The sequence below is a fragment of the Microcaecilia unicolor genome, chromosome 11 (genome assembly GCF_901765095.1).
Source record: "Microcaecilia unicolor chromosome 11, aMicUni1.1, whole genome shotgun sequence".
NCBI classification, from domain to species: Eukaryota; Metazoa; Chordata; class Amphibia; order Gymnophiona; family Siphonopidae; genus Microcaecilia; species Microcaecilia unicolor.
In genome coordinates this window covers 183,829,438-183,853,666 of record NC_044041.1, presented here as the reverse complement: position 1 = coordinate 183,853,666, position 24,229 = coordinate 183,829,438, and the positions used below count along the sequence as shown (strand labels likewise).

Sequence of the window (24,229 nt, the reverse complement as noted above, 5' to 3'; positions counted from 1 at the left end):
TCTTTAAAAATTCGGTTCTCCCTGCCCGCCTGGAAATCTACATTCCCCACTAACGTTAGCAGCACACTGGCCTCCGGATCTTGCCCCCAGATACCCAACAACAACCTCCAGGCGTAACGTAGAGGTTGTAAAAGTATACTATCTTGGAAAGGAGTTGGTATCTTCACTTTTCTAGTGTGTAATAAGCAATTTAAAGACCATGGTCGAAACAAAGCTTGTTCCCAGCCTATGTCAGTGTATGCTGTCAAATGCAAGACCCAATCTCGCAAGTGTCTGGCCATGCAAGCCCAGTTATAATCTTTTAAATCAGGCATGCCCAACCCACCGTCACGCTGAGTCCCATACACATATTTCCACTTCATTTTCGATTTTTTCCCCGCCTAGCAAAACCATGCTATGTGCCTCTGCAGAGTTTTCAGATCTCTGACCAACAGCCTGATAGGCAAGATCTGCAACATGTACAGCCATTTCGGAAATATGACCATGCGATATAAATGAATTCTACCTAGAAAAGACAGCGGCAAGGAAACCCAAGCTGTCAGTTGTGCTTTAGTTTCCCCAATTAAACGAGGGACATTAATTCTGTATAGTTGTGCCGGGTGCATCGACAGTTGCACTCCCAAATACTTAAATTCCGTATTGGCGGATCTGTGACCGACTCCAAATCTCTGGATCTACCCCAGCACTGACTAGGGCTTCTGATTTCTCTAGATTCAGTTTGAAGCCCGCAAAGTCCCCGTATTCCCTCATACTTTCCAACAACCGGGTCAACGATTTCTGCGGTTCCGTTATCAGCACCAGTAAATCATCTGCAAATGCTGCAGTTTTAAATTCCTGATCCAGGATCCGAACGCCTTTAATTTCTACGTTGTTGCTAATTTCCCGCAATAGCGGATCCAGGGTCAATACAAATAGTAGCGGCGAGAGCGGGCATCCCTGCCGGGTGCCCCTCCCTATATCAAACCAGTCGGAGAATAACCCATTGACACTAATTCGCGCCTTAGGATCTGTATATAACGTCTTTACAGCTTTTCCGAAAAAGCCTTTTATGCCATAGGCCTTTAAGATCTCAAACATAAAGCCCCAGTCCACTCTGTCAAAGGCCTTTTCGGCGTCAAAGCTTATTAACATGGCTTGCAAACCTTCGTCCCTCACTCGCTCCAGTGCCCCAAGTATTCGTCTCAGATTCCTAACCACTTTTCGACCTTTCACGAAACCCACCTGTGATTCTTCCAGCAATGTCGGCAAAAACCGGGCCAGTCTATTCGCCAGAATCTTAGCTAAAAATTTCGTCTCCGAGTTCAGCAAAGAAATAGGTCTGTAAGATTCCGGTAAGTGTGCCTGCTTATGTGGCTTCAGTATTACCGTAATATTAGCCTTATTCATATGTTCAGGCATCTGCCCCCTTCTGACCACTTCATTGAATACCTCCGCTAATTGTCGTCCAATTCCTGGCCTAAGTAATTTATAAAATTCGTTACTGAGGCCATCCGGCCCAGGTGCCTTCCCCAGGGAGCTCTGCTGCACTACCCAATCTACTTCATCCTCTGTTATTTCTGCATTTAAGATCTTTAAGTCTGCAGTTTCCAACTTTGGTAGTTCCACACTGCCAAGATATGCTGCGCTCGGAGTTACCACCTCTGATTGCAGTTTATACAGTTGTTCATAAAAGTGCCTAAAGATCTCAGCTATCGCACTATCCGTGTGTTTCAGCTCTTTTTGGCTATTAGCTAGTGAGAGCACTTTTCTGGACCCCACCTGCCTTTTCAATGCGCCACTTTTTTTAAACAGCTGTTTAGGGGAGCAACCGCTCCCCCTGTGCCCCACCTGGCTACGCTTCTGATGGTACAGGAAAATATAGTGGGAAAGTGAAACTGTTGATACCAGACCAGGCTACTAGTGACACTGAGCTAGGTTAACTCCAGCTCTGAAGTTAAACAGAATTACAAATCCCATCAGGAGAGAAACAAATGCAGGACCAACTTAGGGCGTTCCTGCTGGGAGCCTTGAGTGTGCTTCATTTCTTATTTTTCCTGTCTTCAATTCACAGCCAGACTGGCATGTACAAATCAGATCTTGAAACTCACAGGGGTGGGGCTCACCCTCAAAGGCAGGTCTTAACAGTAACAACATGTCCACACAAGGGCAGGCAGAGTCACAGCAATGGCTAGATAAGGGAATTGCTCATTCTCCTGTTCCTTCTCAGCACTGATAGCCCCTTGTCTTCCCCTCCCCAGAAGCGGTGCTGACTCCTTAATTTCTACAGCAACTAGGAGAGATCAGTTTCCTCAGCATGGAGTTAGCACTGTCTTTGATCCTGTTAATGCTCAGCAGAACCACAGGAGCTCTTCCAGGTAACAAGATCTTTTAAATTCAAGGTCATAAGCTATAACTGTACACGTTGGGTAGATTCTGGTCTCTTTTGCCACTCTGAAAACACTGCAGTCATTTGGTTGGCAGAATATCTCAGAGCTGGAGAAAAATAGTTGTGAAGATGTGTCAGCTGCAGGCTGCAGAGGGGTTTGTGACTGGAATAGTGGCAGCGGTTGAGAGCATTAAAAGAATTAGCAGGAAGGATGAGAGAGAGCAGTGAGCTGAAGTGGCTGCTGGAGAAACTTGAAGAGTGTGAGTTTGGAGACTAGTTGTGTGGGGGTGTTGTGGCTGACACTCAGGCAGTAGGGCCATGCTACCAGTACAGCACGCAAGGTGCTGTTGATTGAAAGGAGCACTGTGTTGTTCTTTGAAATTCCAAGGTGACCCCCCCACTGGATCTCCGGCCCCCCTGAACTTGGGGGGGGGGGTCGATGAGACTGGAGGTCCGCCGAACCTTCAGCCCCCATGTCGCTTGGCTTGTGTGTGTATGTGGGAGAGGGGGATACTAGGCCACCAGGGCCATGTATTTGACAGGTCTGGGCTTTTGACAGTCCAGACCTGTCAAACAAGTGCGGGAGGATTGTGCCTGAGTGTGCTTAAATTTGCATGCTATTATCTCTGATCATAGGGGCGGTAAAGCCCCGCGCTGTTCCAGTGCTCTTTTTAGAGCGCTGTTTGGAACAGCGTGAGCCTTTCAATCATCTGCTCATGAGAGAGCCACTGCAGAGTTCTGTAAAAGAAGTCTTGCTAAACTTATCCAATCAGTTTCTTTAGGCATAAGAAATAAAAACAATGGCATTCACCTGAACTTTGCACTCTCGTGTGGTTTAATGATACATGCAGCAACTGCTTCATACAATAGAGCAATTAGAAACAGAAGATAAAGGCTTGCAAATCCATGACACTGCTGAAAAGTCTATTCCAGAAAGTAATAAAGTAATGGCAGAGAGTGTTATTGCTGAGGTAAAAGTTTTAGAGAGCATAAGGTTTCAGTCTTTCTAGCTAGGGTAGTAAATACAGCTAAGGACATTTTGTTATAATAAAAGGACACTCACTGACCAAGAAAGGGATCTAGGTGTCGTCGTCGATGATACGTTGAAACCTTCTGCTCAGTGTGCTGCTGCGGCTAAGAAAGCAAATAGAATGTTAGGTATTATTAGGAAAGGAATGGAAAACAAAAATGAGGATGTTATAATGCCTTTGTATCGCTCCATGGTGTGACCGCACCTCGAATATTGTGTTCAATTCTGGTTGCCGCATCTCAAAAAAGATATAGTGGAATTAGAAAAGGTGCAGAGAAGGGCGACGAAAATGATAAAGGGGATGGGACGACTTCCCTATGAGGAAAAGCTAAAGCGGCTAGGGCTCTTCAACTTGGAGAAAAGGCGGCTGAGGGGAGATATGATAGAGGTCTATAAAATAACGAGTGGAGTTGAACGGGTAGATGTGAAGCGTCTGTTCACGCTTTCCAAAAATACTAGGACTAGGGGGCATGCGATGAAGCTACAATGTAGTAAATTTAAAACGAATCGGAGAAAATTTTTCTTCACTCAACATGTAATTAAACTCTGGAATTCATTGCCAGAGAATGTGGTAAAGACGGTTAGCTTAGCGGAATTTAAAAAAGGTTTGGACGGCTTCCTAAAGGAAAAGACCATAGACCGTTATTAAATGGACTTGGGGAAAATCCACTATTTCTGGGATAAGCAGTATAAAATGTTTTGTACATTTTTGGGATCTTGCCGGGTATTTGTGACCTGGATTGGCCACTGTTGGAAACAGGATGCTGGGCTCGATGGACCTTTGGTCTTTCCCAGTATGGCAATACTTAAGTACTTACGTAGGGAACATGCACAAATATGGCATAATGTGGATATAAATGCATGGAACAAGCAGGAGATAGAGAACCTTGAGACACCAACCCAGAACTTTTCTGCATTTGCATCCTTGTAGTTGGAATGGAAGAACAAACCCTCAATCTCTGCCCCAACCAAATACTTTTTTTTTTTTTTTTTTTTTTTGCCATTGGTCAGTGGTCAGCAAAACCTATCTGAAGGGGATCTGATGAAGCAGAAAAATGCTAAACAAGTGCAAAAAAATGCCAGGCTGCTGTTTGCAGGAATAGATGTGCTCTGCCTTCTTGTCCTTACAGAAAATCCCCAGGACTGCTAGAGCCCACTTTCCACAGGCTTCTCCGGTAGCTGTTTCTGTTGTGTTTGCATGTCTGCATATGTCCTCTTAAAGTACTTGCCTGCTTATAATCGAACGAGAAAAACGCCCAAGTTCCGACCTAAATCGGGAGATGGACGTTTATCTCACAAAAACAAATAACGCGGTATAATCGAAAGCCGAACTTGGACGTTTTCAACTGCACTCCATCGCGGAAGCGTACAAAGTTGACGGGGGCGTGTCAGAGGTGTGGTGAAGGCGGGACTGGGGCATGGTTATCACCCGAACAGAGATGGGCGCCTTTCGCCGATAATGGAAAAAAAGTATGCGTTTGTAGCTAGAATGTAGGGCACTTTTCCTGGACCCTGTTTTTTCACGAATAAGGCCCCAAAAAGTGCCCTAAATGACCAGATTACCCCCAGAGGGAATCGGGGATGACCTCCCCTGACTCCCCCAGTAGTCACTAACCCCCCTCCCACCACAAAAAATGATGTTTCACAACTTTTTATTTTCACCCTCAAATGTCATACCCACCTCCCTCGCAGCAGTATGCAGGTCCCTGGAACAGTTGTTAGGGGGTGCAGTGGACTCCAGGCAGGTGGACCCAGGCCCATCCCCCCCCTACCTGTTACAATTGTGCTGCTTAATGCTTAGTTGTCTAACCCCCCCAAACCCACTGTACCCACATGTAGGTGCCCCCCTTCACCCCTTAGGGCTATAGTAATGGTGTAGACTTGTGGGCAGTGGGATTTGAGGGGGATTTGGGGGGCTCAACACACAAGGGAAGGGTGCTATGCACCTGGGAGCTCTTTTACCTTTTTTTTGTTTTTGTAAAAGTGCCCCCTAGGGTGCCCGGTTGATGTCCTGGCATGTGAGGGGGACCAGTGCACTATGAATCCTGGCCCCTCCCACGAACAAATGCCTTGGATTTATTCGTTTTTGAGCTGGGCGCTTTCATTTTCCATTATCGCTGAAAAACAAAAACGCCCAGCTCACAAAAACATGGACGTCTATTTTTTTTCGAAAATACGGTTCGGTCCACCCCTTCACGGACCCGTTCTTGGAGATAAACGCCCATGGAGATAGACGTTTTCGTTCGATTATGCCCCTCTTGGTGTCCTATTCACTCTAAGGGCTCAGTATTCAAAGTGACTTATATATTTGCAGGAGGATGGCTAACACATAACTTGCTTATCCTTCAATTTTTGATGCTTATATAAATAAAATTGGACTGTCAAATTCATTAAACGCCCTGATTTTACCTGTATAAAAGGGGCTAGCAACTCTGCTGGGATGGGTGGGTAAGGGATAAGGAGAGGGGGGAAGGTTTGGTATTTCTTAAGAGTCCAGGCCATTGGCCATCCTTATTTTTCTAGGGGAGTTCTTATCGGGGAGGGTAATTACTCATTGATTGAACAATGAAGATTCCAAACGCACATTGGGTGGCTGAACATATATGTTTTATTTTACTGCAGGGGTGAGGAAGATAGAAATTGTAATGCTTTCTGTTGTGGTGCTTGTGTGATAATAAGGGCATTGCTTGGGGGGGAGGGGAGTTTTATTTCATGAAAAAGGGGATCACAATTTACTTATTTGGAGTTTGAGAATGTTTAGAGTGGAGGAGTAGCCTAGTGGTTTTGCAGTGGACTTTGATCATGGGGAACTGGGTTTGATTCCCACTGCAGCTCCTTGTGACGCTGATCAAGCCACTTAACCCTCCATTGCCCCAGGTACACATAAGTATCTGTATATACTATGTAAACCGCTTTGAATGTACTTGCAGGTTATCAATAGAAATCAAACAAAATAAAACATGGAAAAGAAAATAAGATGATACCTTTTTTATTGGACATAACAATACATTTCTTGATTAGCTTTTGAAGGTTGCCCTTCTTCCTCAGATCGGAAATAAGCTAATGTGCTAGCTGACAGTGTATATAAGTGAAAACATTCAAGCATTACTATGACAGTAAAATAGATACTATTGGAGATTCTACATGGAATGTTGCTATTCCACTAGCAACATGCCATGTAGAAGGCTGCGCAGGCCACATTGGTGATCTACAAGGGCCGACTTCTACATGGAATGTTGCTAGTGGAATAGCAACATTCCATGTAGAATCTATAGAAATCAAACAAAATAAAACATGGAAAAGAAAATAAGATGATACCTTTTTTATTGGACATAACTTAATACATTTCTTGATTAGCTTTCGAAGGTTGCCCTTCTTCGTCAGATCGGAAATAAGCAAATGTGCTCGCTGACAGTGTATATAAGTGAAAACATTCAAGCATTACTATGACAGTAAAATAGATACCATTGGAGATTCTACATGGAATGTTGCTATTCCACTAGCAACATTCCATGTAGAAGGCTGCGCAGGCTTCTGTTTCTGTGAGTCTGACGTCCTGCACATACGTGCAGGACGTCAGACTCACAGAAGCAGAAGCCTGCGCGGCCACATTGGTGATCTACAAGGGCCGACTTCTACATGGAATGTTGCTAGTGGAATAGCAACATTCCATGTAGAATCTATAGAAATCAAACAAAATAAAACATGGAAAAGAAAATAAGATGATACCTTTTTTATTGGACATAACTTAATACATTTCTTGATTAGCTTTCGAAGGTTGCCCTTCTTCGTCAGATCGGAAATAAGCAAATGTGCTAGCTGATAGTGTATATAAGTGAAAACATTCAAGCATTACTATGACAGTCTGACAGGGTGGGAGGATGGGGGTGGGTAGGAGGTATGCATGGGGACATCAAAGCATAACATTGATACTTGCAAAAACCACAGAACTCCCATTCCCTTTCTTTTAGGGTATTTCATAAAGCTTTGCAGATTATCTATTGTTTGATGCTAGCTGTTCAATTGTATTGTTACTTGTGATCCTGAATAAACCCCATTTAAACAAAACAAGTGGGGGAGGGGGGGAGTAGCATTAGGGTGGAGCAAAAGTGGCACCAGCATATATAAGTTTAACAGCAGTATTTGACCTCTAAAGGGGAAACTCTATAACTGTGTGCCTACCTAAACCTACACTAGCCAAATTGCAAAGGACTGAAATACAAAACAACTTACGCATCCGGCTTCTCCTATATTTATTTATTTGTTGCATTTGTACCCCACATTTTCCCACCTATTTGCAGGCTCAATGTGGCTTACATAGTACCGTCAAAGGCATTTGCCCAGTCGGTGGATAACAAATACAAAGTTGTATAGTGATCGTATGAGGTGTAAGTGGAGGGTCGGAATGGATGAAGATTGCGTGATGTCCTGTTCGATCATAGTCATGCAAGCGCAAAACTATGGAATAGCCTCCCTAAAGCTGTGAAAACAATACACGACCATCTGAACGTCAGGAAATCACTAAAAACCATCCTCTTATAACTCATACAATCACTATACAACCTTGTATCTGTTATCAACCGACTGGGCAAATACCTTGACGGTACTATGTAAGCCACATTGAGCCTGCAAGTAGGTGGGAAAATGTGGGGTACAAATGCAATAAATAAATAAATAAAAATATACAGTATAGATGTCCAGAAGGTGCCTGATTGCTACGTATTCTATAAAGGACAGTAGGCTCCTAATTTCCTGTATAGAATAGTAGTGTACCCGGGTGTATACGTGCATATGCTGTTTGGTGTGAGCAGTTATGCCAGTGATAGAGCTGGTGTAAATACTCATGCCTAGTTTCAGGAGATACCCACGTAACATAGTCTTTTTATAAGTTATGTGTGTAAGTATGAGTCCCGCCCACACACCGTCCAGACTCTGCCCATGTTTACGCCCACCTCAAACTATATGCTATCACATATTTACAAAATAGCACTTAAGCAGCATGTTAGAATTTATGTTTAATTGGTTCTTGTTATACTGCAGGAGCCCGGCGGTAGTTCCCACCCCCAGTGTGCGCTATTTCTGGAGCTACAAAAACTTTTTCTATTTTTGTAGTGCCATACTTACCCGGCGGTGGCGCTGCCCGGTTACCACTGGGTTGGCACAGGAGCCCTTACCGCCACCGCAATGAGTGGTGGTAAGTGCTTTCCCCCCCCCCCCCCCAAAAAAAAAAAGGCTCTGGGGTAAGTGGTTCACTTGGCAAAAACAAAAAAGGAGGTAAAAACCCTCACGAAACCGTGGGATATAAAACAAAAAGTGAGGAGAGTGGATGAGGATACCAACAAGCGAATAAGTAAGTGGTTCACTTACCACACAGCCTTTTTTTTTGGGGGGGGGGGGGGGGAAGACAGCCTTTTACCCACTGCAGTAAAAGGACCCCTTAGTCGTGATTGAAACAGGTCTAGCCAAAAATGTTTTAATTTTGGCCATAGACGTTTTCACTTTGTTCCATCTCTAGATGATGCCCAGTTTGGATTTTTTTGGATCTCCACTCAAAAATTTTAGGAGTGAAAATGGACTACTTAGTATCTATGCACTGTCATATACAGTCCAGTATTAAACACTCTTCTGTTATATTGAGAAAGTTGAGAATTCTTAGAAAATATTTCAACTCAAAGGTTTTTAGAATTTTGGTTCAATCACTAATCCTCTCTAGACTGGATTATTGTAACCTCATGCTAGCTAACTGTTCTAAATCACTTATCAGTCGTTTACCACTAATTTAGAACTCTGCTGTTAGACTGATTTTTGGGTTATTTATTTGTTGCATTTGTATCCCACATTTTCCCACCATTTTGCAGGCTCAATGTGGCTTACATTATGCCGTAATGGCGATCGCCATTTCCGGAATGAGAAGTACAAAGTAGTGTTACATTAAAGATCATAGATATTAAAGTAAATGATAAAGTAATTTAGATAAACAGTTCATTTCAGGCATAAGAGATAAGGGGGTGATGCGTTAATGTTCATTAGTAATAAATTGATTGAGTAAATTGGTGTGGAGAGTAAATTATAAAGTGTTATCCCAATTTGAGTCACTTCAACGTTTTTAATCTAAACTTCACTGGTTACCTGTTGCTGAGAAAATACAGTTCAAACTGGGTGTCAAAACTTGAAAACTTACAATTGGTGAAATTCCTGTTTACATGCTGAATTTAGCATCATTGTTACAAAGGTCTTCTACTAGATATAAAACTCGTAATCTTTTTCCATTTAGATTTTCAATGTACAAGAAACTAAAATCACTGAAACATCTTTCATTGGGAATGGGTTCTTGATATACCCCTTTCTGTGGTTTTTTGCAACTATGTTCAAAGTGGCTTATATACAGGTACTTATCTGTACCTGGGGCAATGGAGGGTTAAGTGAGTTGCTCAGAGTCACAAAGAGCTGCAGTGGGAATTAAACCTAGTTCCCCAGGATCAAGGTCTGCTGCACTAACCACTAGGCTACTCCTCCACTCCAGAATCTTGCTATTCTTTGGGGTTCCACATGGAATGTTGCTACTCTTTGAGATTCTGCATGGAATCATGTTACTCTTTGGGGGGGGGGGGGGGGGGGGGGGCTAAAGGAGAAAGGGAATGGGACTTGATATACTGCCTTTCTGTTGTTTTTGCAACTACATTGAAAGCGGTTTACATATTTATTTATTTATTATTACATTTGTACCCCACACTTTCCCACAGAAGCCTCATTAATGCGGCTTACATATTAAACAGAATTACAATTATTAGTTTCATTAAGAAGAATATTACGAACTATAATGTAACATAATAATAGAATGCTTTGAGTATGTGTGAATTAACATGGGAAGGAGTAATGAAGATAGATAAGGAAATAGGGATGGGTATGATGAAGGAAGGATGGAGAAGGGAAGACGAGGATAGTATGGAGTAGCTGGGGTGCCATGGTTAATATATAGACATAGTATATATATAGGTCCTTATTTGTACCCAGGGCAATGGAGGCTTAAGTGACTTGCCCAGAATCACAAAGAGCTGCAGTGGGAATTGAACCCAATTCCCCAGGATCAAAGTCTGCTGCACTAACCACTAGGCTACTCCATCTATTCAGTATCAGCTGGCTAACCTATAGAATCAGCTCTCTTTATTTTCTAAGCTCTTGTACTCACTACTTTCAGTTTAGAAAACATTTAAAAACGGTTTGCTTTTGTAAAGCTGGTTTATCTACTGTTTAGTGTGTTACATTAGTTTGTTTTATTTATTTGTAGCTCCTGGACAGATTGGCTCTGCTCTTGTTTATTGTAATCTGACCTTGAACTGAATACAAGAACTGGCATAACATAACATATTGCAGAAAAAAAACATCTATCTTTTGGTGCTGCCCATGTCCCGCTTAAGTCCAGCGCAAAACACGCCCCCTTGAAATTTGGATGAACTGTGGAACACAACGTCTAAAATCAGAGTGTTGAAAATCGCACATTGGACGTTTTTGAGAGAAGAATGTCCTTCTGCTACCTTATGATGTGGCTCACGTCTCCTGCCCACACTGTTCCCCCTAAGCTGAACAGGAGTCCTCCAGCTGCATTGTTGCCAGTGGGGGGTGATGTTTCAATGTTGTGTTTTCAATCGCTAGAGACAGGCATGTTCCCTGGAGTCCTGCAGAGCTTGCCTGTCTCTCTCTATTGAAAATGTGATAGTGAAACAGCACCCCCCACTGGCAGGAGTGTAGGTGGAGGACTCCTGCAGCTTAGATGGAACAGAGCGCTCAGTAAATCATGTTGAATATCTACCCTTAAATGCATTAATGACTGAATCCTCTGCCTCTGATGGTAGACTGGTCCAAAAGAATTGTGGGAACTGAAGGTATGAAGTAAGGATTAAGTCACTGCTTTGCATATTGAACCCGGTGAAGTATATCTCAAGAGGGCCAAGGTAGCTGCAGGTAGCTCATGTTCTTTTATTTATTTATTTAGGGGTGGGGGCAGTAGTTCCTCCTGTCTTCTTTTCCCTTCAAACTCAGTTGGAACCAGGGCTCGGATCTACTGCCATGGGCCTTTATTCACAACTTCCAGGAGATTTTTCTCCTCTGTACTACTGTTCCTGGTCTATTCACTGTAGCGACAGTCCTGAGGCTAGGTGCCATGCCATTTCCAAATCCAGCCAACAGGTGTCACCCTGAATACTGACCATGACTGCCCTCCACCCCATCACAACATCCCCAACCAATCCAGGAAGCAGAAGACTGGCTTTAACCACTGGCTCACTTGTTGAAAGTCATTCACATTTCCATGGCAAATTCTGCATCCCAAGATACAAACAAGTTTCAAAGAGTCAAAGGCAAATCCCCAAAGCATTTCTCTTCTGTTTTTCAGGTCATTTCTGGCACCTGACAGATCTTCACCTCGACCCCAATTACACTGCCTCTTCCAACCCTCTGCAAGTGTGCCCCTCTGCTGGTTCCCAACCTGTGCCAAATGCAGGGAAGTGGGGGGACTACCTCTGTGATTCCCCCTGGATCCTCATTAATTCGTCTGTGTATGCTATGAAGAATATCCTGCCAGACCCAGACTTTATCCTTTGGACTGGGTAAGAAGAACTCTTGCTGTGATTAAAGGAAAAAAAAAAAACTCATAAGAGCAAAAATGTTCTTCCTTGTTGTCGGAAAATACTCAGAAAAGAGCAGGCTTCCCATCTGCCTCTGGTTACAGCCTTCCTTACATTAGAAAGGTGACTAGATAAGACACTGCAAACATTTTATCAGCAGTACACACAGCTAGCGATAAGACTTCATCTATTTTTAGAAACTGAAACACTGGTGTTAGTTTTGGCCACTTAAAAATGACTGGTAAGTTGGTAACAGACATAGAGGGGCATTTTCGAAAGAAACGTCTAAGTCAGAATTTGGACGTTTTACAAAGATGTCCAAATTCCAAAACGGGAGGAAGGTCATTTCCGAAAAAGATGGACGTCCATCTTTTGTGTTCGAAAATACCATGGACGTCCTTGGATTTGGATGTTTTGCGATTTGGACATCTTTGATTTTCGGCAATTTTCGAAAACAAAAACGTCCCAAATTCAAGCCATTTGGACATGGGAGGAGCCAGCATTTTTAGTAGACTGGTCCCCCTGACGTGCCAGGACAGCAATCGGGCACCCTAGGGGGCACTGCAGTGGACTTCATAAAATGCTCCCAGGTACACAGCTCCCTTACCTTGTGTGCTGAGCCTCCCAACCCCCCCCCCCAAAAAAAAACTCACTACACCGAACTGTACACCACTACCATAGCCCTTACGGGTGAAGGGGGCACCTATATGTGGGTACAGGGGGTTTGTGGTGGGTTTTGGAGGGCTCGCTGTTTCCTCCACAGTGTAACAGGTAGTGGGGGTAAGGGTCTGGGTCCACCTGTCTGAAGTGCACTGCAACTACTACTAAACTACTCCAGGGACCTGCATGTACTGTAATGGACCTGAGTTTGACATCTGAGGCTGGCAAGTAATGTTCTTCATCACAATTTTTGGGGTTGGGAGGGGGTTAGTGACCACTGGGGGAGTAAGGGGAGGTCATCCCTGTTTCCCTCCAGTGGTCATCTGGTCATTTCGGGCACCTTTTTGTGCCTTATTCGTAATAAAAACAGGTCTAGCTGAAAACGTTGAAGTTTTAGTCCTGGACATCTTTGCTTTGTTCCATTATGGCTCAAAGACATCCAAGTCTTAGGAACGCCCAAGTCCCACCTCGAACACGCCCCTGATACGCCCCCTTGAGATTTGGATGTCCTTCTGACAGACTTTGGAGAAAGACATCCAAAATCGGGTTTCAATTATACCGATTTGGACGTCTCTGTGAGATGGACATCCAAATGGCGATTTATGTCACTTTTTGGACATCCATCTCTTTCGAAAATGAGCCTGATAGAGACTCATTTTCTATGTAGCTTTGTAAGTCTATGAGCTTTGAAAATGAGCAAACCAGGGATGCTAATGTTTGTAGTATGATGTGGAGAGAAGCAAAGTGTTTTACTACTGAGCTCCCTGCATTTGTCTTAAAATGGAAATGAGTGCTCGAGACACAATTTTGTATACATTGGTTCCGTGCAGGATCCCTGCTGAAGGTTACTGTGCTGAAACACGGCCGTGTTGGGTTTTACCTGTATGCACCATTGATGAATAAATCATCTCTTATCTTCTTTATCAAAACAGTCATTAAGATGTGATTTAGAAAAGTTTCACACCAACCTTTTTACTATCCAATTTACATGTAGATTTGGAGCAAATCAAATCTTAGAATGACAAACTCGTTGGGGCACTAGATGTAGTGGCCCCTTTATGTACTACTAAACCAGCAGCTCATTCAAGACCCCATAACCCGTGGTATCCGCTCACTTATCCTCCAATGAGCCCTTAATATTCTGGTACAATCTCTTGTTATTCCTCAGTTGGACTACTGCAATTCCCTCTATCAAGGACTTAGAACTAAAGAGCTAAAACATATTCAAATTATTCAAAACACTGCTATTTGACTGATAACCAATACTAGGAGATATAACCATATTACTCCTCATCTTAAAGAAGCTCATTGGTTACCGATCACTCATTGCATTACCTCCAAAATTTACTGCTTACCTATAAAATATTAATTTCAGGAGAACCTCTCTATCTTTCCTCACTTGTTATACTGTATTGCCTGCCTCAGTCACTCAGATCTGCACAACATAATCAACTTTTTGTTCCTAGTTACCGAATCATTATGCATGAACATATTAGGCATTCAATTTTCTCTGTCCAGGCTCCTCGTCTATGGAATAATCTTCCACATTCTTTAAGATTGAAAAGTTCTGTAACCAAATTCAAAACAAATGTGAAAACGCATTTATTTAAAGATGCATATGATTCATTGGTTCTTTTTCCCTTCTGGAGAACTCTGAATGGTCCATCATCCCTTCCGCTTTGTTCTGTCCTCCCCACTGTCCTATTATAATTGGATTTCCACCCCTTCTTTCCTCTTTATTGTCCAGTGTCTCCATCATTGTTTATATATTAGTGGTTTGTGCTATGTTATTTGTGTTTCTAGATTGTAAACCACCCTGAAGACTCTAAGGGCGGAGTAGTAAATAATAATAAAACTTGGATAAACTTGGATTTTGGTGATGGTGCAGGGGAGGGAAGAGTGACTGTGGATCAGCCCCCTTAGACCTCTGTGGATAGAAGTCTAGGGGGGCGAAATCTTGGAGGAAAACTGGGGACAGGAGCTGTTGCCTAGAAGGGGTGGGGGGAATCATATTAACACTTTTGGGCTCTACAGGAGACCTTTTCTGGCAAATGGGATTTGGGGCACTAGGAGGTGCTACCAAGGAAGGGGAGGGTTCTAGTTTCGGTCTTCAGATTCATTTAGGCACACACAGACGGTGAGGAATGCATGCCTGAACATGTGTACCTTACTGAATTACGCTATTGCACTATCAAATTTCATTACAGCAAATGTAAGCCACATTGAGCCTGCAAATTGGTGGGAAAATGTGGGATACAAATGCTACAAATAAATAAATAAATAATAAATAACAACTTTGTGCTGTATCTTGCAAGTAATAGCAGCAGAAATTAAAGCATTTAAAGTGAATGAAGTTATGTTTTACTTGCTATAACTATGGAATATTGACTTGTAATTGAATGTATTAATCTTTTATTTTAACTGGGTTTGCGATGTCAACATAGTAATGATTTGCATTATGTTTGTTAAAGGGTGAATATGTAAGAGCTGTGACCAATCCTATATAATAATTCTCACCTCCAACAGGATGTGCTTGGGACCCTGCCTGCCGGAAGTGGTCTGCTAGGCAGGCACTCACTGACCTCAGTGACCTCAGTGACAGACAATTTGGCAAAGCAAAACAATCTGAGTGCTGGCCATTAGGACACAGGGTTGATAGGAGAGTTTTAAAAGACTGAAGGAACCTAAAGTGTTAAATGGGGGGAGGGGGGAGTTCTGAACGGCTGAAAGACATGAACATTTGGGAAAGGAAAACAATCTGAATGCTGGCCATTAGGACACAGGGTAGATAGGAGAGTTTTAAAAGACTGAAGGAACCTAAAGTGTTAAATGGGGGGAGGGGGGAGTTCTGAACGGCTGAAAGACATGAACATTTGGGAAAGGAAAACAATCTGAGTGCTGGCCATTAGGACACAGGGTAGATAGGAGAGTTTTAAAAGACTGAAGGAAACAAAAGTGTTAAACTGGAGAAGGGGGGGGGGTGAGTTGTGAATGACTGAAAGACATGCAAATTTGGGACAGGAAAACAATCTCAATGCTGGCCATTAGCACACAGGGTACATAGGACAGTTTTAAAAGACTGAAGGAACCAAAAGTGTTCGGGGGGGGGGGGGGGGGGGCAAGTTCTGAATGAATGAAAGAAATGAAAATTTACGAGAGGAACACAATCTGAATGCCGGGCATTTGTACACAGGGTAGATAGGACACTTAAAAAAAAAATGAAGGACGTGAAAGTATTACATCTTGTGGGATGGGGTGAGGAGGAAAGCGGTGGGGTATCCGGATACTGGGCGTTAGGGCCACGGGGGTACATAGACTTTTGAAAGCCTTAATGAACCCAAAGTGTGGGAAGGAGGAGGAAAAGGAGGGGAGGGAACGGGGTGAGGGGCATTAGGAACAGGGGAGGGGGCCCTGTCACACACTCTCATTCTCACACACACACTGTCACACAGACAGTCTCACTCTGTTCCACACCCGCACATTCACTCTGGCTCTCTCTCTCTCAAACATACACACTCCCAGGAAAACCTTGCTAGCGCCCGTTTAATTCGTTCCAGAAACGGGCCTTTTTTACTAGTATGATAATGTTATATCATATACATCTTCTCTTCTCATTGGAAAAGTTGATTAAAGAGTCAAACTAACAAAAAATATGAGCAAGCAGCCCTTAACTTTATCAATATTCTGATTATGTATGAAATGTTCAGAATGATTCTAGAGTGAATTGGCTTCTTTCCTCCGTAGACTCTTCTTACCACAAAGGCGCTGAAGCTCAGTGTGACCGAGTCAAGAATCTTCTATTTCATTTGTTCTTTTTTAGTGATGACACTCCACATGTGGCTGATGAGAAGCTTGGAGAAGACGCAGTGCTAAGTATTGTAGAAAAGCTGACAACACTAATTAAAGAGGTCTTTCCAGGTAAGAATCAAACTGGTAAGTGATCTATTGCAGCTTATCTAGGGACTGTATTCTTAGATGTATACAAATCCTAAATGTAGGTGTTTATTTTCCAGCTAATTAGGAATTCTTTGAAGGTTAAAAAAAAAATCAGGGGTCCATATTCAACTCTACAAATTCAAAACTACAAACTGCTCAAAACACTGCCGCACGTCTCATATTCAGACTACCATGCTTCACCAAACCAACTCTCCTTATATACGATTTGCATTGGCTGCCAATGAAAGATAGACTATCATTCAAGCTATGTACCTTCATTGACAAAATTTTGTATGGTTCGGCCCCAATATATATGAACAACTTCATTGACTTATTTTTTATTTATGTGTTGCATTTGTATCCCACATTTTCCCACCTCTTTGCAGGCTCAATGTGGCTTACAATACATCATGAGTAGTGGAAATACACGAGAAAGTATGCATTTAGTAATAACAGAAGGATTTCGGGTAACATGATGATAGAACATGATAGTGTTTTAACAAGCAAACATAATAAGAAATATATAAGAATTATATAAGAAACTATATAAGAAAATATACATTTAGTAGTAGCGAAAGGATTTACCCTCATGTAATGCCTCTAAATCCTCTAGAGAATATCTTATCCTACATTTCCTGAATTGTAAGAAAGTAACCTACAAAACAAACCATACTGCTAACTTTTCATATCAAGTCACTAAATTTGGAACGCCTTACCTACAACCATCACAAGCACCGATGATTATTTGTTATTCCAAAGTCTATTGAGAACTCACTTCTTCAGTCTAGCCTTTAAGGAAATAAGCATTTGTCTCAAATAAACTCATCACATTAATTTTTACCTCATCCCACCTTCCACTACTGTTTATCCCCGGTTAATCCAAGCCCTTTAGCTTTTTCCTCCACATACTGCTGTTACAATTCGACATGTCGAGCGCATTCGACATGTTTGACCATGGAATTTTATTACACATCCTTGAATACTTCGGAATCGGAGGTAAAGTCCTCAAGTGGTTTAAGGGGTTCCTAACCACATGCTCATACCAAGTGACTTCAAATTCGACCACTTCAGCTACATGGACGCCTGTATGCGGAGTTCCACAGGGATCCCCCCTCTCACCGACCATTTTCAACCTAATGATGATACCCTTGGCCAAACTACTATTGAATCAGAACTTAAATCCATTCATATACGCTGATGACATAACAATCTTCATCCCATTCAAACAAGATCTAAGAGAAATCTCCAACGAAATCAAACAAAGCCTACACATCATGAATTCCTGGGCAGATGCATTTCAGTTGAAACTCAATGCAGAAAAAACCCAATGCCTAGTACTCACCTCAGAATACAATAAGAACAAATTTACCACCATCAACACACCTAAACTAAATCTACCAGTCTCGGACACCCTAAAAATTCTTGGAGTCACTATTGATCGACACCTGACACTTGAGAACCATGCGAAAAACATAACTAAAAAGATGTTTCACTCAATGTGGAAACTAAAAAGAATCAAACCATACTTTCCAAGGACTGTCTTCCGCAATCTGGTACAATCACTAGTACTCAGTCATCTGGACTACTGTAATTCACTTTACGCTGGTTGCAAAGAACAAATACTTAAAAAACTCCAGACTGCCCAGAACACGGCAGCCAGACTAATATTCGGCAAACCAAAATACGAAAGCGCGAAACCTTTACGTGAAAAACTACACTGGCTCCCACTTAAAGAACGGATCACATTCAAGCTTTGCATCCTAGTCCATAAAATCATCCATAGTGACGCCCCAGCTTACATGTCGGACCTAATAGACCTACCACCCAGGAACGCAAAGAAATCTTCTCGTACATTCCTCAATCTTCATCCCCCTAAGTGCAAAGGCCTGAAATACAAACTAATGCACTCATCTACCTTCTCCTACATGAGTACGCAGTTCTGGAACGCGTTGCCACGTCACTTGAAAACGGTCTATGAATTGACCAACATCCGTAAAGTATTAAAAACTTATCTCTTTGACAAGATATATCACAATGAGAACACATGTAACTGTACAACCCTTAATACATCCAGCATTATCTTATAATGCCTTTTGCTCTTACACTATCATGTATTTCATCTCCATGTAACCCAAAACACTCTGTAAAACCAAATGTATACTCTCTTCTATTTCAGTATCCATGACAAATTGTAAGCCACATTGAGCCTGCAAAGAGGTGGGATAATGTGGGATACAAATGTAACAAATAAATAAATAAATAAATAATATTTCAATTATCTAGCTTAAATCACTAAGGGGCCCTTTTACTAAGTCATATAGAGGGGCATAATCGAACGGCACTGGCCAAATAGATGGCCGACTCCGCAAAGGGGTGGAGCAAACCGTATTTTCGAAAAAGATGGCCGGCCATCTTTTCTTTCGACAATACGGTTGGTGCCGGCTAAATCTCAACATTTAGGTCAAATGTTGAGATCGCCGGGTTTAGAGATGGCTGGCTTCGGTTTTCGGCCATAATGGAAACCGGGCCTGGTCATCTCAAACCCGGCGAAATGCAAGGTATTTGGTAGTGGGAGGGGCCAGCATTTGTAGTGCACTGGTCCCCCTGACATGCCAGGACACCAACCGGGTACCCTAGGTGGCACTTCTAAAAATTAAAAAAAAAAATTTAAATAGCTCCCAGGTGCATAGCTCCTTTACCTTGGGTGCTGAACCCCCCCCAAATCCCCCCCCAAAACCCACTCCCCACAACTCTACACCACTACCATAGCCTTAAGGGGTGAAGGGGGCACCTACATGTGGGTACAGTGGGTTTTGGGGGGGTTGGAGGGCTCCCATTTACCACCACAAGTGTCACAGGTAGGGGGGGATGGGCCTGGGTCCACCCGCCTGAAGTGCACTGCACCCACAAAAAACTGCTCCAGGTTCCTGCATACTGCTGTCAGGAAGCTGGGTATGACATTTCAGGCTGGCAAAAAAAATTTTTTTAATGTTTTTTTTTTGGTGGGAGGGGGTTGATGACCACTGGGTGGAGTAAGGGGAGGTGATCCCTGATTCCCTCCGGTGGTCATCTGGTCAATTGGGGCACTTTTTTGAGGCTTGGTCGTAAAAATAAATGGACCAAGTGAAGCTGGCGAAATGCTCATCAGAGCCGGCCATCTTTTTTCCATTATCGGGTGAAGCTGGCCATCTCGTAACCACGCCCCCATCCCGCCCCCATCCTGCCTTCTGTACTCTGCCGATATGCCCCCTTAAAGTTTCGCCAGCTCCGCAATGGAAAGCAGTTGGTGCCGGCCAAAATCGGCTTTTGATTATACCAATTTGGCCAGGTTCAGGAGATGGCTGGCCATCTCCTGATTTGTGTCAGAAGATGGCCGGCCATCTCTTTCAAAAATAAGCTGGCTAGGCACCTACGCACGCCCAATGCACATCAATTTTGAGTTACTGCCTGGCTACCGCATAGCCCTTGCGGTAATTTCGTTTTTGATGCGCGTCTGCTAGGCGCCCCAGAATATATGTTTATTTTCTGGCGCGCAGGCGGTACTCGGGTGGTAATCGTCATTCTACGCGCGTAGACCATTACTGCTCGGTTACCATGTGAGACCTTACCGCTAGGTCAATGGCTGGTGGTAAGGTCTCAGACCCAAAATGGATATGCGGCAATTTTCATTTTGCCTCATGTTCATTTTTAGCAAAAATTTTAAAAAGGCATTTTTACAGGTGCGATTAAAAATGATTCTGTGCGTGCCCAAAACACACATCTACACTACCGCAGGCCATTTTTCAGTGCGCCTTTGTAAAAGGGCCCTTTTACTAAGCTGTGCTGTAGGCGCGCTAACGCTTTTAGTGCATGCTAAAAATTAGCACATACTAATGCTAGAGACACCCATATATTCCTATGGGTGTCTCTAGCGTTAGCGCACACTAATTTGTAACGCACGCTAAAAACGCTAGTGCACCTTAGTAAACAGGGCCCTAAGTATTTAATTGAATCTGTTCCTAACTCAAGTTTTACTGGTCTAACATTATATGATGTATTTTACTTTCTGCTAATATATTTTGAACATGATCATGCTTTTCTAATTGTTATGTAAGCCACATTGAACCTGAGTTCTACTCGGGATAATGTGGGATATAAATGTCATAAATAAATAAATAAGATAAATAAATAAATAAATAAATAAAACTCGTTTTATTATTTTAAAATTAACAAATACAAATTCAAAAAGACAGTGCTAACAATCAGAATAACAGTAACACAATAGGAATGAAAAAAATTGTTAAAACATCCATAAGACAAACTCTCAATTTCCGCAAGAAATTAAAAAAAAAATCTTAAGGTCAGCATTGTCATCCATTAATAACTCCCTCCCCTTACCTCCATCAACCCTCTTTACATCAATAACACCTCTAAGAATTCCTTTTGCAAAGACGCGCTGAAAAATGGCTTGTGGTAGTGTAGGTGCGGGTTTTGGGCGCGCGCTGATCCATTTTTTAGCGCGCCTGTAAAAAAGGCCTTTTTAAAATTTCTGCCGAAAATGGACGTGTGGCATAATGAAAATTGCCACGCACCCATTTTGGGTCTCAGACCTTACCGCCAGCCATTGATCTAGCGGTAAAGACTCACACAGTAATGACCTACATGTACCAAATACGTGCTTCTGAAAAATATTTATTTTCTGGCACTCGTAACGGACGCACGCCAAAAATGAAATTACCACAAGAGCCATGCGGTAGTTGGGTGGTAACTCCATTTTGCCATGCGTTGGGCATACATAGACACTTATGTGGCTTAGTAAAAGGACCCCTAAATGTTCCCAGACTCTGCACAAAATTATAAATACACAAGAAGTGTAACATTGTTAGGAGAGAAATACTACTATTAACTCAAGTCTTATTAAAATGTAGAATTTCCCATGTAGCAGAAGATAGGGGTCCAGTCTGCAAAAAAACCATGCCTATGATCCCAGAGTTCATATGTAATTCTCCATATACACAACTCCCCCATACCTTACAAATCCATTCTATTACAGATGGAGGAGTCGATCTTTTCCAGTATCTCACAATTACACTTCATGCTGCCAAATAACATATCAGAAATGAGTCTTTCCTTAGCGTCCCTCCGGACCGGACCAGGATTGGACTGATGGACTGATGGGTTGTGCTCGCCTACCAGCAGGTGGAGACTGAGAAAAACTCTGACTCTAGAGAGCCAATAGGAGCCCTGGCCATGTGACCTTAGCCTCAGTATTTTCTCAGTCTCCCAGCAGGTAGGAAGCGAGCCCATTAGTCTCTCTCTTTCTCTTTTAGAGGTTTACAATAAGAACAGCATTGCTACCTCTTCTTCTGTGCCTAGGAATTCTCTGTTAGACGCTGGTCAGGTAGGGACTTCTTTTCCTTTCTTTTACAGCCTCTGGGGGTGTCAAACTCGGATGTCTCCGGGTCCCTCCCCCCTTCCTCCCCATCTCCCATACATAGCTGGGAAGGACTACCCTTTGTTTAGAAAGGTGTATGTCTTTGGGAGAGGCAGCCACTATAGAAAATTAAATCTGATAAGCTACATCCCCCGGCTTCTAACGAGCAGACAGCTATGTGTTGTTCTATTACTCTTCAGCGGAGTTTTCCCCATTACTTTAACGAGCAGGCAGCTCTGGTGGCTGTTTTAGGTGTCTATATTATCTAGCTGGTTAAAAAAAAAAAAAAAAAAAAAAAAAAAAACAGAGGCAGCAGTAATTTGGAGGAGTTTAGGTGTCAAAAAAAAAAAAAAAAAATGAAAGACAACTTGTCCCCACTGACTGAATGAGCAGACAGCTCTGTTTGCATGAGAATGCTGTGAGTCAGCTGTGTAAAAAAAAAAAAAAAAAAAAAAAAAAAAAAAAAGAGTAAGCGGCAGCATTTTGTTTTCAGCCCTCTTTGAGTTGAGCTGTATTTTATTTAGCACTGCCGTTTGTGTTCTTCCCTTAGCGGTTTGTTCGGCGGAGCAGGGCTTAAAAAAAAAAAAAAAAAAAAAGAGATTTTGGCGCGAATCGGGTACGCGCGTGCACGCGCGTTACCGTCATGTCCGAGAAGCTGAGACGCGCTGTATGTCAGCGTCGGGGATCTCCTCTTCCGGCTCCTGTAAATATTGTGCGCCGCTGGGGGGTGCGTCGGGACTTTCTTTTTCACCGTCTTCGGGCCGTTTGGGGCTGATCTTTCTCAGGAGTCGCCTATGTTCTTTAGGGGGGTCATTTCTTTGCTTTTTATGTTTTTAATGTTGAGTAGCTGGTTGCTGTAGCCTAATAGTCAGCACTACAGTCTCTGAAGCTGCTACTACTATTGTTTATCATTTCTAAAGCGCTACTAGAAAAACGCAGCGCTGTACACTTGAATATGAAGAGACAGTCCCTGCTCCTCAGATCTTACAATCTCATTAGGACAGACAGAACAAACAAGAGATGAGGAGATTTTAAAGTGAGCAGGTTTAAAATAAGGGTCCTGAACAGAGTGAATAAGGGTTAGGAGTTAAAAGCAGCATCAAAAGGTGGGCTACAGAACTGGGTGCAGGTCCCAGTTTTAGTAATTTATTTCTCTTTCTGGGACTCCTGTATGTCTGTGTCCCACTATATATACATTACTTGGCCAGCCTGTTTGATGTTTGTTTCTTTATAATCTCGGGTGGCGTTTGTCTGTGGGCTAGGAGCCAACTTTTCAAAATTATTGGGGGTGCTAAGTCCAATGAAAATGACCCCTCCCTGGACATATACATGAGTTTTTCTCAATATCGGGGGTGCTCAAGCACCCACAGCACCCACAGAGTCGGCTCCAATGTGACTGTGGGAAGGTAGTTCACAGTTGTGTTTTTTTTGTTATAGCATTTTTCGAAAAGGTTTATTTATTTATTTATTTAATTGCATTTGTATCCCACTGCCGCGTGGCAGTGCGTTCCAGAGTTGCATGCTCTTGTAGGAGAAGGTTGATGCATGTAGTACTTTATACTTTATGCCTTTGCACTTAGGTTGCTTTCCATACCAGGATATTTCCTATATGTTAGCTGTACGTTTGTTCTTCCACAGGCATGGGGGCAGTAAGGATGTTATCATAGGTACATGCCACTCTCACCTGTTTAACTTTGGGTCATGAAATCATAGTTGCAGGCTACTCTTACATGACAGTCATTTTCTTATTTCCTCTGTCCAGGAGTTCTTGCGGTTTTTATTTTTAGATGGTTATGCTTTTCATTTCGCCTCCTTTCTCTATCGCTCTCACGGCAAGGCATGTGAAGTAGGGGTCTCCTTACATAGACTCTTGGATCTTAGACCATTTTCTCTCTTGATTCTTCCGAATGCAATTTTAATTTCTAGTTCCTAAGAATGGATCTCCCTTCCTCCTATTTGGAATCTCACTGCCGTCATGCGCACTCTCAATGTCTCAAATCTTTATCACAAGAACCTAGTTCCTAAGAAGGAATTTTCCTTCCTCCTATTTCAATTCTAAATGCTGTCAAGAGCGCTCTCAAAGTCTCAAGTCTTTTTCATGAAAGCCTTCGACCCATAGTGAAGCTTTGTGCAGCACATTTTTTGATACAAACTTTTCTGCATATTTCTCTTAGGAGAGTTTCTGAGAAGGATAGAGCCCG

The 24,229-nt window shown here is 42.7% G+C and overlaps 1 protein-coding gene across 2 annotated transcripts in view; it reads left to right on the top strand.

The window, feature by feature from the left end:
• Positions 1–2,144: 2,144 nt before the first annotated feature.
• The window catches only part of SMPDL3B (sphingomyelin phosphodiesterase acid like 3B), a 55,839-nt gene continuing 33,754 nt past the window's right edge, over positions 2,145–24,229 (top strand). Inside the window, exons 1-3 of one of the 2 annotated variants that reach the window (XM_030217562.1) lie at positions 2,145–2,354; positions 11,788–12,001; positions 16,500–16,597. In XM_030217562.1, coding sequence (XP_030073422.1) covers positions 2,294–2,354; positions 11,788–12,001; positions 16,500–16,597 — 373 coding nt within the window. In that variant the 5' untranslated portion in view covers positions 2,145–2,293. The remainder of the gene's footprint in view (positions 2,355–11,787; positions 12,002–16,499; positions 16,598–24,229) is intronic. The other variant, XM_030217563.1, reaches the window with a different exon arrangement.